Source organism: Solanum tuberosum, unplaced genomic scaffold, assembly GCF_000226075.1.
Source record: "Solanum tuberosum cultivar DM 1-3 516 R44 unplaced genomic scaffold, SolTub_3.0 scf00013, whole genome shotgun sequence".
In the NCBI taxonomy this organism is placed as follows: domain Eukaryota; kingdom Viridiplantae; phylum Streptophyta; class Magnoliopsida; order Solanales; family Solanaceae; genus Solanum; species Solanum tuberosum.
This window is the reverse complement of record NW_006238940.1, coordinates 3,342,364-3,359,318: the sequence shown is the minus strand read 5'-3', so window position 1 is coordinate 3,359,318 and position 16,955 is coordinate 3,342,364. Positions and strand designations below refer to the sequence as shown.

Below are 16,955 nucleotides of genomic sequence, written 5' to 3'. Positions count from 1 at the left end.
TTATTCTTTTTCACAAAGAAGTTCATTTCAATCGCCTAACTAGTCAATGTAAAGAAAAACATTTCATTTTAAATGTTATTTATTTATTCGTGTTCTTATGTTAAAAAACATTATTTTTTAAGGTAAAACCGTTAGCTATATGATTATTTATTTTTTAAGGTAAAACCGTTAGCTATATGATTAATGTATATTTCATGAAGAAAAAAGTGTTTAATTTATTTTAAACTTACTCACAAAGAAGATATTTTATATCTTTTGGATCTTTAATTCACAATAAAAAAATTCTTTTTATTGAGAAGGTAAATAATGAGAAATTATGTATATACACACCGATTATTATCATATTTTGGTCCTCATCATCAATCTTATTACTCCTAATATATATAATTGTGTAGGATCGGATGGCAACGTTTCTACTGATTGTTTTGTTAGCAATATTGTTCGGGGATGTTGGATATGGACTGCAGATCAATATTACTGTACTTGACAATGCCACAACACAAGGCGCTGGTAATTTAATTTTTTTTTTTTTTTACTTGATTATATAAATTATATTGTTTCCAGTTTCCTTCACGTGAAAAAAGATAAAATTGTTTAACTGTTTGTTTCATAAACAGTGTGTCTAGATGGGAGTCCACCTGCATATTACTTTGACAAGGGATTTGATACAGGACTTTCCAACTGGATTATCTTCCTTGATGTAATTACTTCTTTTTGTTGTTGTTTTTTAGTTTTGATTGTACATTTTATTCTACGTATTTGTAAAGATTGATCTTGAGTCTAACTCAACTTCAAAAGCTAGCTTATGAAGGGAGGATTGTCCAAGTCTTTATAAGGAGACTAAATTCCCATCCCTTTTTCGATATGGGAATTCTTAACACTCCGATCCCCCGCACGCCCAGAGCTTGTTAACTGGAGCGTGGACACTATAATATGAGGGGCCAACATGGGTGAACAAAAAAATTGGACACTATAATATGGGGGCCAACATCGGTGAACAAAAAAATTGGGATGAGCTTGACTCTGATACCATATAAAGATAGATTTTGGGTCTAACTTAACCTCAAAAGCTAGCTTTTGAAGGGAGGATTTTCCAAGTCCATATAAGGAGACCAAATTCTCATCCCTTTTCCGATGTGGAAATTATTAACAGTATTGACCAGAGATATTTCATATTATATAGGGAGGTGGATGGTGTGAAAGCATCTCCGATTGCAAAAATCGTTCAATTACAGAAAAAGGATCTTCCAAGAATATGAAGAATCAATCACAATTTGCTGGGATACTTCATAACACTCCCCAACAAAATCCAGGTGAAACTCATCGTATTTTAGTTCATATGACTGTTATATTTTGGTTCTTTTTTCTTTATAAGTATACATAGAACTTTACACACTTTAATTTATCTAACTTGCGAACGATATTGGAATTGGTAGACTTTTACAACTGGAACAGAGTGTGGGTGAATTACTGCGATGGATCATCTTTTACTGGTGATGTTGAACATGTTGATCCAGTAAGTTGATCGTAATTACATATCTCATATATATCACTCTAACATAACGTGATTTGTTTCTGATTGGAAATGTCAGGAAAAGAAGCTTTATTTTAGAGGAGCAAGAATATTTAAAGCTGTTATGGATGATTTATGGAGGAAAAGAATGCAATATGCTAAAAATGTAATATCGGCCTACTTAATATTTTTAATTACAAGTCATGTAACACAACATGAAAAATAAAAATATAATTAATGTCAGGCAATCTTGAGTGGAACTTCCGCGGGAGGGTTGGCAACAATCTTGAACTGCGACAAGTTCAAGTCCTTCTTTCCTGACAATGCTGTCAAAGTAAAGTGTGTTGCAAATGCAGGCTTCTTCATTAATGCGTGAGCTATTCTTCCATCGTCTTAATCTTTTACTCAGCTCATTTCTTGGAACTAACCTATTGTTTCATGATTTATTATGCAGCAACACAATCTTTGGTACTCCAAATATTCAAAATATGTACGAGAGAGTTGTTATTTTACATGTGAGCACCATCTTTTTTTGTTTCTAAACAAGTAGATGATGCAAATAATCTTTTTACTGTAACAATTATCTTTGCTCTCATTTTAGGAATCGGCGAAGAATTTGCCTCAAGCTTGCACGTCAACAATGGAACCGAGTTCGGTACGTAAGAATTTATGTTTTTTGAAAACATAAACCTTTTTGCTGATGGAGCAATGCACCTTTCTTTTAATTATAACATGGCTTTTCCTTAATGATGGTGCAGTGCTTCTTCCCTGAAAATATTATTCCGTATATTGAGACTCCTCTATTTATAATCAATTCAGCATATGATGCTTGGCAGGTCAAGGATACAAACATTAATTTCGCTCATTTTAAGAATTTCTCTAGTATGTTTTTAAAATTTCTATTGAATCCATCTAAACACATTTCTTTCAGATAAGTAATACCTTGGTTCCTTCAAACCTCGATTCTCAACATGCCTGGGAGTATTGCAGGGATCGAATAAGTAACTGCACATCTAGCCAAATTATAAATATTCAAGGTTAGCATTTTTTTTGGTAATCAACTTATTCATACCACCTTCCAAAAAAAACAGAAGTGTAAATGGATGCATTATATCTCCTTAATTCTAGTTAAGTTTTTTTACTCTATTTTCTTTTAATATAGCTTTTGGAGCAGAGTTCTTGAACATACTTAAGGGACTCACCCCTTGTTACACAAGGGGTTATTTCATCACTTCTTGTCACACTCATGCACGAATTGTATGGGGAGATTATTGGTTCGATGCTACCTCTCCAAGAATACTTAATAAGGTAATTTTTATTTGTTTAATTCATATAAAATTTGAACTAACCTATTGTTTCATGATTTATTATGCAGCAACACAATCTTTGGTACTCCAAATATTCAAAATATGTACGAGAGAGTTGTTATTTTACATGTGAGCACCATCTTTTTTTGTTTCTAAACAAGTAGATGATGCAAATAATCTTTTTACTGTAACAATTATCTTTGCTCTCATTTTAGGAATCGGCGAAGAATTTGCCTCAAGCTTGCACGTCAACAATGGAACCGAGTTCGGTACGTAAGAATTTATGTTTTTTGAAAACATAAACCTTTTTGCTGATGGAGCAATGCACCTTTCTTTTAATTATAACATGGCTTTTCCTTAATGATGGTGCAGTGCTTCTTCCCTGAAAATATTATTCCGTATATTGAGACTCCTCTATTTATAATCAATTCAGCATATGATGCTTGGCAGGTCAAGGATACAAACATTAATTTCGCTCATTTTAAGAATTTCTCTAGTATGTTTTTAAAATTTCTATTGAATCCATCTAAACACATTTCTTTCAGATAAGTAATACCTTGGTTCCTTCAAACCTCGATTCTCAACATGCCTGGGAGTATTGCAGGGATCGAATAAGTAACTGCACATCTAGCCAAATTATAAATATTCAAGGTTAGCATTTTTTTTGGTAATCAACTTATTCATACCACCTTCCAAAAAAAACAGAAGTGTAAATGGATGCATTATATCTCCTTAATTCTAGTTAAGTTTTTTTACTCTATTTTCTTTTAATATAGCTTTTGGAGCAGAGTTCTTGAACATACTTAAGGGACTCACCCCTTGTTACACAAGGGGTTATTTCATCACTTCTTGTCACACTCATGCACGAATTGTATGGGGAGATTATTGGTTCGATGCTACCTCTCCAAGAATACTTAATAAGGTAATTTTTATTTGTTTAATTCATATAAAATTTGAATATGTGCATTTTTTTTATAAAAATTATCATGTACATCTATCATTCTTAATTTTAATTTAACAGTAAATAACATATATTTTGTAACATTTTGTGTAGACAATTGCCGAAGCTATTGGTGATTGGTATTTTGATAGAACAACATTTCATCAACATATAGATCCGTATCCTGGTGCTAGATATTGCAAGAGAAGTACTTGATGAAATTTAACGCTCTGCTAAGCTATGTAAAATGATTACATATTATTCGTGAATTAAAAAAAATTACTTCTCTTTAGACAATGAGGTGCTTAAAATATTATGATAATATTAGCAAAGCTGAGTTTGTAATTTTATTGCTCTTCTTTTTAAAATATTTAAGAGGTTAAAAGTAATGAGGCAGACAAAATGTTATAAAATCAATCAATTAATAAATAATTAGAAAGTTGAATAATAATAATAAAATGAGGTGGTATGTCTCGTTGGGCTACATCACATTTATTTTTTTCTTAGAACTTTGAATTTCTTCCTTAATTTTTTTGACTAAAAATCTTATACAAAATATATATTTTTTAAAAAGACCTATTTTCTTGCAGCTCATTAGTTATTGAGATAATAAACATTTTATTCGTTCCGTTCATTTTTATTTGTTAGTTTTTACTTGACACAATCATTAAAAAATAATTATTTATATGTATTTTACTACACTTCCCCTGCCAATAAATTTTTAGTATTGGGTTTTTAAAAATGATATGGAAAATTGTATTTAATGCTAGGGTTAAAATATGGAAAAAATAATTATTTTTTCATGATATATCAAAAGTGACAAATAAAAATAAAAATGTATTTTAGAATTAAGTTACGAGTAAAAGTGAATGGAGAGAAAACATTTTTCCAAAACCAAATTGCATCAACAGTGGATAGAGACAAAAAATGAAAAAACATAAAGAACACACCGGAGATGAATCCGTAGATATTACTTTTCATTTCTTTTAATTGTACTTTCTTATAATTTCACAACGAAATATGGGAAAAAATAGAAGTGGTAAACTAATAATTTGTCAAGATCCAGGGGTATCCCCTAGATGTAACATGGCGTATAGAATCCCGAAGGACTACATACAAGCCACTTAGATTTCATAACTAGTTTTATATCTTCTATAGCTTCTGTCCAATATTGTAAATATTTATAAATCATTTTTTAATTTGAATATTCTATCTCTAAATCTTCCATTCTTTCAATATCTAAGTATAAATCTTGTAAGTCTATTTCATACCATGTTTGGTTTTCTAATTCCATCTCATAGTCAAATATCTTTTTCCATATTATTTCACTTAACTCAATAATTTTTATATCTTTGAGTACATATAAAATTAATGTTTCATAGCTTCTTATCATTTCATCATGTATAAATGTATTCATGTTTTTATTTCGCAGTTTTTATCAATTATTCCTTCCTATCATATTCATAACTGAATAGGATTATATTAGATCATTATGAACTAGATTATCCGTTTATCATGTTCTCCTGTCACTATTAGCATCGTACTTTAGCAGATACTTTCTTCCTAAACAGCGCCTCAACTGTGTTTACTCCCCTATCACGGCTTCTCTTGCCTTTCCGATTTCAACTTTAGGATGGCATAGTTATAGAAGGTTTCTCGCTTTTCCTGTTTGCTAATAAACTAGAAAGCATGATTCCGTATAATTCTAATACATAATAACTATCATAAACTCATTCAATCATATTTATGATATTCAGGAATATATGAATTTAGTTCTGCATATTTAATGAATAATATACCTTTGCCTCTTGCTTCTGGTAATTTTTCCCATTTATCGGTGTTTTTAATTTTTCCCATTTATCTTCTGGTAAACAATTGTATTTACATATATTAGCTTCTGCTCCTGTATCTATCATTGGTGTATAATATCTGTTGTAATATCCTTCTATTATTATCTTTGCAAGTATATATATTTTCATGTTATTATAATATCATAATAAAGTTCTTTTTATTATTACCTTCTTATTATTATAATTTATTGTTAATTGTTTATCTTCTAAATTATATGGTTTTACTTGTTCTAACCATTTTATTCCTAGTGTAATATTTTCATTTCCTTGATAAATTTTAAATTGTATTATCATTAGTATTCCTCCAATAATTATTTCCTTTTCTGTTGTTTCTTCAGTATTTATTAATGCTTTTGGTAGTTCAGAACATGTTTGTGCATAAGTTATTATCTCATCTTCTGTTACCAATTCTCTTGTGATATAATTTTCTTCTTGTCCAGTATTTATTAATATTAGATATTTTCGTTGTGCCATTACTCCCGTTATTTAGTAATGATAAGGTTTTAATTCTTCTGTCATTTGTCCTATTGGTTTTGGAGTTTGGTAATCTATTTTTCTTGATGTACTTATTTTTTATGATGATGTTTGAGGTATTTCATAGTTTATTCTTTTTGAACTAGATGTGCTTAATCTTTCTTTTACTATATCTAAGTCTTCTTCTACATCAATCTCTGTGTAACTATAGTCATTATTATCTATAACTGTAACTATTTTTTCAAAAGGATTTTCTATTTTTATCTTGTTTATCTTATTTTTTGCCATTATTTTATGTTTTGTTGTTAGTACATATAAATTTTTACATCTTGCTGTAAATATTTTACTTCTTGGGGCTAGTTCTATTCCTGACATTTTCCAATATAATACTAATGATTTATCTATGTTTCTATCATTTATTGCTACTGAGTAATTAGCACTTATTATAAATTTAAATTTCTGATATATTAGGTTACCTATTACTGCACTTATTATACTCTTTTCTATAGGTTGTATAATTCTATCGTCTGCTAAGTATATTTCTATAGGTGCATCTATTCCTTCTCTGAAACATGCTTTTATTAGTATTTCTGTTCCTCCCAAGTGTACATATTTAATTGAGTTTTTAGCTTTAATATCTTGTATTTCTTTGTTTATTATTCGTTTGTTTATTATTGGTATTTTAGCCTTTCCTTTGGTATATTTACAGTCTATGATATGTTCTTTTTGACTTACCACATAATATTCTTCTTTTTGTCTTTTAAACCAATTTTTTATTGTTGGTACTTCTAATATCTTTTCTATGCTTAGGTCTAATTCTTTTCCTTTTATCTGTTCAAATATACTATTGTCAAATATTATTTTTTGTTCTAAAGATTCTTCATCTTGATATTCTTCTTTAGTTATTATTTGTATATCTTTCTCAGTCATCTATATAGAATTCATTATCTGATTCTATTATTTTATCGTTTATTTCATCTTCTGATAATTCATATATGCTATCATCGCTTTCTAATTCATAATCTATATATTCTATTTGTATATATTTTTCATTATCTATTAGTATTTCTGATATTTGTTTTTTCTTTGGATTTTTAGGTAATTTGCAATCTTTAGCTATGTGTCCTAATTTTCAACAGTTATAACAAGTACATTCCGTTAATTTTTTCTTTGGTCTATATGGATTTTTAGTTTTGTAGTTTTTTACGTAATAATTCCTTCTTGGCCTTTTATACTTATATTTTGATCTATATTTTTTATAGTTTCTATTTTTATTATACTTCTTTTTATAATACCTATACATACATCCAAATTGGGGTGCTATTTTATTTTTACAACAAGCTAGGTTTTTTACTAATATTTTTTTCATTTTTATTTCTTCTTTCTGTTTTTCACATAGTTCTATAAACCATCGTTGTAAGAATTTCATTCTAGCTCCTAAGGTATCTGTTAGTCCTGCTTAATTCCAACTCCTTATTACCTTTGAACTAAAAGGTTCCGGTAATTTTGTAAAATATAGTTTCCTTATTTCTTTACTTTCTTCTGTACTATATGTTCCTTTATAACAGTATTCTCTAAATGCACATGTATGCTCATCTATATAACACATATTACATATTGCTAATTTTGTCATTAGATTCCTGTTTATAATTTTTTCTTTATTTTGTTCTTCTACTTTTGTTGTCATACTACTAAATTCATTTCTTATAGCTATTTCGTATTTATACAATATTTCCATAGTTGTTGTAGCTAATTCACCATCAAATATTTTATTACATCTTAGAGTGTTTAAACTTTCATTTGTTAATTCTGTAGCCATAATTTTACTGTTCCTATAAGTGTTCTCTCTATGTATCCTGACGTTTCTGCCATTCCTATCTTGTTATCTATTAATTGTTTTATTTATATCTGCTACACAGTCTAAATCTAAGAAATTATGTTGTTCAGTTATTGGTTTAGGTGTCCATTTTTTATTTAATATTTTATCCCCATATAGTTTTTTCTCTATCATATTGTTCATAGTTTGCGTTATAATATCTTGGATTTAAGTTTTTTGGATTTTTTACTCCTGATGTATTGGGTTTTTCATCCATGTCTACGTCTCCCGTGTTTACTTCTAGATTCTTTGTATCATCTATGTTTTCTAAAAGTTCTGTGTATGTTTCGCTTGTTTCTGAATGTTTTTCTTCTAGATAATTATCATTTATTTAATCAATGTCTATTTCAGGTAGATTATCTTGATTTTCTTCTAGTTGTAATTTTTCTTTAAATTTATTTATCTCAACTGTTAATTTTGCTTCTGTTTTATTTTATACATTATTGCTAATTCTTTTTCTAATTCTAGTATTTTAGTGTTTTTTATCTCTTCCACTTGTTGTATTTCCTTTTTTGCCTGGTGTTTTACCTTTTCAATTTCCTTTTGTCTATCTATTTCTTCATTTTCTTTTGTTATTATTACCATAGCAGTTAAGCTATCTTCTAATTTACTGTCTCTTTTTCTAACATTAAATTTAGATTATCACCTACTTTCTTATATCTTCTTCCTAGATTAGAAAATACTATCTTTATTTTTAATCCATCGTAATTTTCATATGTTTTTTCATCTATTGCATATTCTTGTTTATTCATTTATAGATTGTGTTGAAGTTTATATTCTAAATTTTCTATTTGTATTTGTAGATATAAAATACTTTTTCTCTGTGCTATTATAGATTTTTTACAAGTTCCTGCAAATATATTGCTGCTAAGCCTATTTTGCCTATGTCTTAATTCTTGTCTTTTTGTTATAATTGTTTCAACAAGATTTTGTTTATACTGTTCTTCGTTCATTGTATCTTTAAACATTGGATATATTTATATTCTATTTTAGATATAGTATCTATTAGTTGGTCTAATTTATAATTATCTATTTTAGTGATATTTAATTATTTATATTCTGGGTATAGTTTTGATAATTTTCTTTTTACTTTTTCTTAACCTTCTACGATTAGTTTTCTTTTCATCCATAGCTCTACATAAACTCATTCAATCATATTTATGATATTAAGGAATATATGAATTTAGTTCTGCATATTTAATGAACAATATACCTTTGCCTCTTGCTTCTCCATGATATCTGAATTATCTAGTTGCTCCATTAAGTTTCTAAATGCAAATATATTAAGAGTGTTTTTACAAGTGAGTTTGCTTCGTAATCAAGGCTTGCTTTACAGTGTTTACATTTATGCCTATTTATAGGAAAATAAATGATTCCTACTGTTTACATCTGCTTTCTACTATTCACAAATGACTTCTGCTATTCATTGGCCCTCACTATTCATACTTTGGCCTTTCAGAAAAGTAAATAGTATTTACTTTATGTTACTATCTTTTTTCTCTTTACATCTTTTCTTCTTTATCTTCTTGTCTCTCTTATCTTCGTGTCTCTCTTATCTCCTTGTCTCTCTTATCTTCTTGTCTCCTTGTCTTTATCTTCCTTGTCTCTATCTCTGGTCTTTATCTCTTCCTTTGCATCTTTATACCGATCATTCTAGTTGGACATCTGGAATTATATTATCTTCGCCATTACATTTTGAACATATATGATCGGGGTACTTATGTCCTATTAACTTGCAGTACCTAGTTAATAACTCTGTTGAAATAATTTCCGTCTTTAGTGCTCGTGTTGTAGGTCGTTCTTCTGGTTTAAGTAATGATAAAATCCATCTCTGGACTTCATCCATATCCGCTTTCCTTAGCTCCCTTGAATTGGAATAAATCATTAACTGTTCTCTAGAGTAATAACTCCATATAGCATTTCCGTTTAAATAATTGTTAGCTAACTCTTGGATGATAGTTGATATACCGATTATTCTCTTATTAGCATAAAAGCTGGGTATCTCGATCTTTTGTATTTCTGATTGTTGTCCGATATCTTTTGGTATAATCATATCTTTTGTCAGTCCTATCTTAACAACTTGGATCGGTGTTTTTATATCCTCATATAGTATCTCTGCTAGTGCCGTATAGAATTTTATATAAAATAAGCTTCCCTTGGTTACTCTTTTGTATGTGATAAATGCTTTATGTAATTCTGGTATTCCACTTATGTCTTCTCCATCGTAGGTGTATACTGTATTTAATAATCCATAATTATAACATGTTTTGACTAAATTTGCATTAGTTTTTGGTTGTGCAATTAATTTATTATAACCTTGTAGTTTCTGGGTTAGGTAGTCTTTGTTTGGTTCTTTGGTTATAGTGGATCTGGGGTTAAGGTTAAGGTAAGTTTGGATTTTATATATATTTTCTATATAGGTACATGTGATATGGTTATATGTTTTCTTGTCATGATGTAGGCTATCTGCATATGTAGAGGTTTGTGGTTCTGTGATCAAAGGTTTCTTGACATGTTTGGGGTAAATGGTTTTTCAAATAGCTTGTTCAAATTTATATTCTTATGCTGTCTTTCACTAACATGTCTGCTTGTACCTGCAGTTGTAATTGAACAAATATTATGGGTTTTAGGGAGTTTCCCAACGTCACCTTTTATCTCTGGAATTTTTTCGTCTTCCGATCGACGTAGCTCTGCATGTTTAGAGTCATGCGACTGAGTTTTAGACTTCAGATCAGTTTTTATCTGTTTTATTTCTTCGCCCATGCTGTCTACTTTTGTGCAAAGTATAGCTATGGTTTTAAGTAATTCTTCCATGGTTGTATCTTTTTCAGTTTGCGTAGCTTTCTCTTGATAAGTGATCTGCAACAATATTTTTGTTAGTTCTTATCACTTCAATTGTAAATGTAAAATTTAATATATTTAATACTAATCTCCTTATCTCCTTTGTAGTAACTGAATCTTGTACCTTTCTTGTTAGCCACCATTTTACTTGTGTATTATATGTTCTTATAATAAATTTGTTATATACAACATATGGTTCAAATGCTAGCAAACATTTATATACTGAATATAACTCTTTTCTATTTATTTCCCATTTTATTTCTGTATTTGTAAATGTTCCTGAATAATATCTACAATGATGTTCTATTTTATCTCTATCATACCTATATTTTAGGACTCCTCCATAACTTTTTTCACTCGCATCTGATTCTACTATATAAGTGTAATTTTTTGTTTTCATCTGGAAAATATAGTTTAGGTAGATTTTTACATAGTAGTTTTACTTTTTGTATTTGTATTTGGTCTTTTTTATCAAACTGATATTCCATATCTTTTTTTAGTTTTTGTTGCAATGGTTTTAAATTCTTTGCTAATTTTGGTATATATTCTCTCACTTGGTTTACTAATCCTAAAAATGATTGTAATTTCTTTTTTGTATCCAATTGTTCATTTGAGTTAATTATTTTTTGTACTATATGTGTTTGTATTTTTATTCAATTTTTATCTATTTGTATTCCTAAGAATTCTATTTGTTTTTTCATTATGTCTGCTTTCTTTTTACTTAGGCTTATGCCTGAATATTCTACAATACGTATAATTTTCTCTAATAATTTTATATATTCATCTTGTGTTTTGGAATATAATAGTATATCATCTATATATACTATACAATTTTCTAATTGTTTAAAGTAGTTGTCCATAAAGTGTTGGTATCTTCCTGGTGCATTTTTATATCCAAATGGTAATACATTTCATTCGTAAAATCCTTGTGGTACAGTGAATGCTGTAAGTTTTTTAGATTCTTCTTCTAGTTTTAAGTGATAAAATCCTGATTTACAGTCAAATTTACTAAAATAATTATATCAACATAAGAAATAGAACAATAAGAGTAAAACAATAGTCCAAGTCCAATAATTTTATAAAACGAAAAGCGAAAGTCTAAAACACTTGTCTCAATTTAGCCATCTAGTACAATAGAATTACATTGGGCCTAGCCCATACATCATGTCCAAAAGAGAAATACATGAAAGAAACTGAATTAATAAAGGTCCGTCCTCGAAGCATGAGGACTCGCCAAAGCTCGGAAATCTCGAACTCAACCACTAGCCACGAAACTGAGAAACCTGACTATTGGACCCTATATTTGGGAAAATGTAGGCAAGAGTATGCATTAATACAAAACAATGTACCAAGTATGATATCCATGCTTAAAAAAGTTAAATCATGCGAAAATGGACATTTCATTTCATGACATGCAATTGACCAAGCTAAAACATGATATGAAAGAGTTAGAAACATAAGTCATAAAACCATGGTCAATGCAAGCTAACATCATCTTTAAAACCTTTGAACTCATATGCGATACTTCTTGAAGTAACCTTAGTTCATTATTAATGTGGGAATTAGCCTTAACCGACATAGAGACCATGTGAGCTATAACATGATCCCCCAATGTCTCCCACACCGAAAAGGGTTGTTATACTTACCAAGGTAAGGACCATGAACTTCTAGCTTAAGTGGATCCACTAGCTAATCATCCTATCGAGGCACATAGTTAAGGGATAAGGAGATTGCTACTAGAAACTTGACCTCTAATAACGGGAGAGCTTCCATTTCATGAGATTGCTTCTAGAAACTCGGCCTCTACTAATGGGAGAGCTTCCCTCTCAATATCAATATCCTCTCGGTGCTAAGCATAAATTCCATGGGGTAGTTATTAAGTCTTGACTTATCTCATAATCCATGGAAATGTGTCCTTGGACAACCAATCCAAGCTAAGTTCATTAGGATAGCTCTTACTCTTTGATTCAATTAGGTGAGAAAGCCTTCCAACCTAAGAATCCTTTCTATGTGAGAAAACCTTTCATATCTTGGTCTTATGTGTACATGAGAAAATTCTTTCAATAACACATCATGATCATCATTATCATTGGTACTTTACTCTCAAAGCACCCTTTAAACATTTGCATAGATTTCATAAGAAAATGCATAAGTCCATAATTTGCCTCTTAAGATTCAAAACCCACTTTCAATAATCAATACTTAAAAAACATGGGTTAGAATGGATTTAATCATAAATTCATGTAAAGCTAGCAATACATGCTTAATTTCATAAAACTTATGCTTTATACTCAAAATCCCACATCATATGATTCATAACTTGAAAACCTGAGGATTACATGGGTTCATGGGTAAATCATCATAAAATCATTGTATTTCATAAATTCATGCATAAGAGATCACAATTCAATCATTTAAATCAATAATGAAAAGAACCCATGACAATTGAAGAAAACCCTAACTCAATTGGGGAATTGTACCCTTTGAAATAGAGGAATTTGGGAACTCCATGGATGAAAGAAATTCATGGATGAAAACTATCATACCTTAAATTCTAGCCTTCAATGGAGGAATTGAGATCTTGACTTGAAACCCTAGGTTGAATCCTTCTTCTTCTTCAAGTTTATAGAGAGAATATTTGAAGAGGAGATTTGGTCTTCTTTTAGATTCTTGAGAGAATGGGTCTTAAATTGGGGAAATTTGATAGTAGAATGCTTATATAGGTCTCTAGATGAAGGGTAAAATGACGTAGTATCAAATTAAAATAAATTTGAAATGACACAAATGACCCTGACGTATGACTAAAATCACTACTCGCTTGGGCTCGCCAAAGGGCACTTTGCGACTCGCCAAATGAGCCCTTAGCTCACCTAATTTTAAAGTAAGCCGACCTAGGAGCTAGGCTCGTTAGGCGATGGGGGAGGGACTTTTGGAGACACACTAAATGGAATGGAGCGCCCGACCTGGGCTTGGCTCGCCTAAAGTTACATAATGCAGGACATTAGGGATCAAGCCAAAAGGCAATGAGGTTCCACTTGGCAGATCGCACCCTACTTCGCCTAGTTGGCTAAGGAAGTGAATATTTTCCCTTTACTAAATCCGGGGTGTTACATTATTTCCCCCCTTGAGATCATTCGTCCTTGAATGAGATTCAAACTAGTTCTAAAAGATTTAGGAGAGGAACTAACAACCCAACCTACAATGTTACTTCATCCGAATGCATATAACCATGGAGGAACTATCGACTCCAAGCTAGGACGTTATCAAATCATCATAAGAGGGGTGAAACTAAGTCTAACAGCCAATCATGCATGCAATGCACCATCAACTCCAAGCTAAACATACCCAATGCATCATACAGAAGTAGGAACTACATCTAGCAACCCAATATGCATGAAACTTTAAAATCACTCATGTTCAAGGAGGAACTACCTTCTCCAAGCTAAAAGAATACTCAACACAATCTCATGGAGCCTATATGCAATTCATTCTCAAAAAGCATATCTAAAGCATGTTAAACAATTTATCTCATGAAGTCTATAGGCAACTCATTCTCAATGCACAACAACATGAGGAAAATCAATCATGTAAATGCATTTTCTTTCAAAACACTAGTTTTTCCTGAACATGTATAACATAAGGAAATCATGGAAACACATCAAACACATGGCTCCAAAACAAAGGACAAACCAAGAGGAACTCATTACCTCAAGCTAAAATAGGAGCAGAAGGAAAAAGATGAGGATATTGGGACATCATATCGGCCTCGGACTCCCAAGTAGCACCCTCAACTAATTGATTCCTCCACAACACTTTCACGAAAGCTACTTCCTTATTTCTCAACTTCTTGACTTGTCGGTCTAAAATCTCAACCGGAACTTCTTCATATGAAAGATTCTCCTTAACTCCCAAACCTTCTAAGAAAACTATGGATGTCGAATCACCAACACATTTCATCAACATAGAGACATGGAAAACTGGATGCACCTATGCCAACTCATTAGACAAATCTAGTTCATAAGCAACCTTACCAACACATCTCAAAATTTGATATGGGCCTACATACCGGGGACTAAGCTTTCCTTTCTTACCAAACCTCATTACACCCTTCATGGGCGAAATTTTCAAGTAAACCCAATCATGAACATTAAATTCAAGATCCATTCTTCTCACATCGACATATGACTTTTGCCGACTTTGAGTCATTTTCAATTTTTCTCTAATAAGTCGAGCTTTCTCTATGACCTCATGTACCAACTCGAGACCTATTAGGGCAACTTAACCCACCTCAACCCACCCTATGGGAGATCTACACCTCCTACCATAAAGGGACTTAAATGGAGCCATATCGATGCTCGAGTGATAACTATTGTTATAAGAAAACTCAATCAATGGCAAATGGTCATCCCAATTACCCTTAAAATCAATCACACAAGCTCTCAACATATATTCCAAAGTTTGGATAGTACGCTTTGCTTGACCATGAATTTGGGGATGAAAGGTCGTACTAAGCTTAACGGGAGTACCAAGACCCTTTTGGAATGACTTCCAAAACTGAGAAGCGAATTGGGTACCACGATCAGAAATAATGGACAAAGGCACTCCATGCAACTTTACCATTTCTCTCACGTACATCTTGGCATAGTCCTCTGCCAAATAAGAAACCTTGACGGGAAGGAAATGAGGCGATTTTGTCATCCGATCTACTATCACCCAAATCGAATCATGTTGTCACTGGGTGCGAGGCAAACCAACAATAATGTCCATGTTCAAGTCTTCCCACTTCCAAGTAGAAATGCTAATATCTTGGGAAAAACCTCTCGATTTATGATGCTCAACCTTTACTTGTTGGAAATTTGGACACTTAGCCACAAATCCCACAATATCCTTCTTCATTTCATTCCACCAATAGACCTCTCAGAAATCACGATACATCTTGGTGGCTCCCAGGTGAATGGAATACCGCAAACTATGGGATTCTGTAAAGATTTGTTCCCTTAAGTCATCAACATTCGGAACACATAAACGACATGATATCTAAGTACACCATCTCCCCCTTGGGAGAAAGCCTTAACGGATTTCTTAAGCACTACTTCTTTCAATTCTTCCAAAATTGGATCAAGACCTTGTTTGGCTTCACATCCTAGACAAAAGACGATTCAGAACCATTGTGAACCATAAAACCACCCTTGATGGTGTTCACTAATTGAACACCTAATCGAGCCAATCTTTGAACATTTCGAACAAACTCTTTCTTTTCTTCTTCAATATGAGCAACACTACCCATAGATAATCGACTAAGAGCATCCGTTACCACATTAGCTTTTCCGCGGTGATAAAGAACACTCATATCATAATCCTTCAATAACTCAAGTCACCTTCTTTGGCGAAGATTTAGATCTTCTTTGATTAAACACATATTGCAAACTCTTGTGGTCGTAAACACATCTACATGAACTCTGTACAAATAGTATCTCCAAATCTTTAAGGCAAAAAACTACCATTGCTAATTCAAGGTTGTGAGTTGGATAATTTTTCTCATGAATCTTAAGTTGCCTTGAGGAATAGGCAATAACTTTCCCATTTTGCATAAGCATGCACCCTAGCCAAATTCTCTAGGCATCACAATAAACCACAAAACCATCAGTCCCTTCCGGTAAGGTCAACACCAGAGCGAAAGTAAGTCTATCCTTCAACTCTTGAAAACTCTTTTCACATACTTCGGACCATATGAACTTAGCCTTCTTTTGAGTCAAAACCGTCAAAAGAGAGGCATACTTGAAGAGAAACCCTCAACAAACCTTCTATAGTAACCGGCTAAACCCAAGAAACTTCTAATATCCAAAGGAGTTAGAGGTCTAGGCCAACTCTTGACCACATCCGTCTTCTTAGGATCTACCTCAATACCCTTACTTGAAACAATATGACCAAGGAAAGCTACAGATGTTAACCAAAATTCACATTTTCTAAACTTTGCAAAAAGTTGTTGGTCCTTAAGAATTTGCAACACGATCCTCAAATGATCAATATGCTCATTCTCACCCCTTGAATAGATCAATATATCATCAATGAACACAATCACAAACATGTCAAGGTATTGTCTAAACACCCTATTCATCAAATCCATAAATGTCGCCGGAGCATTAGTCAACCC

The 16,955-nt window shown here is 31.5% G+C and overlaps 1 protein-coding gene across 1 annotated transcript; it reads left to right on the top strand.

The window, feature by feature from the left end:
* The first annotated feature begins 401 nt into the window (after nt 1-401).
* Nucleotides 402-10,566, top strand: LOC102588184 (pectin acetylesterase 7-like). Its single transcript, XM_006340003.1, has 14 exons — nt 402-510; nt 618-700; nt 1,184-1,313; nt 1,437-1,516; nt 1,593-1,679; nt 1,758-1,885; nt 1,968-2,028; nt 2,115-2,168; nt 2,272-2,349; nt 3,036-3,089; nt 3,193-3,270; nt 10,296-10,346; nt 10,422-10,481; nt 10,561-10,566. The coding sequence occupies exons 1-14, from the start codon at nt 402-404 to the stop codon at nt 10,564-10,566; spliced, it is 1,059 nt and encodes a 352-aa protein (XP_006340065.1).
* The last annotated feature ends 6,389 nt before the right edge of the window (nt 10,567-16,955 follow it).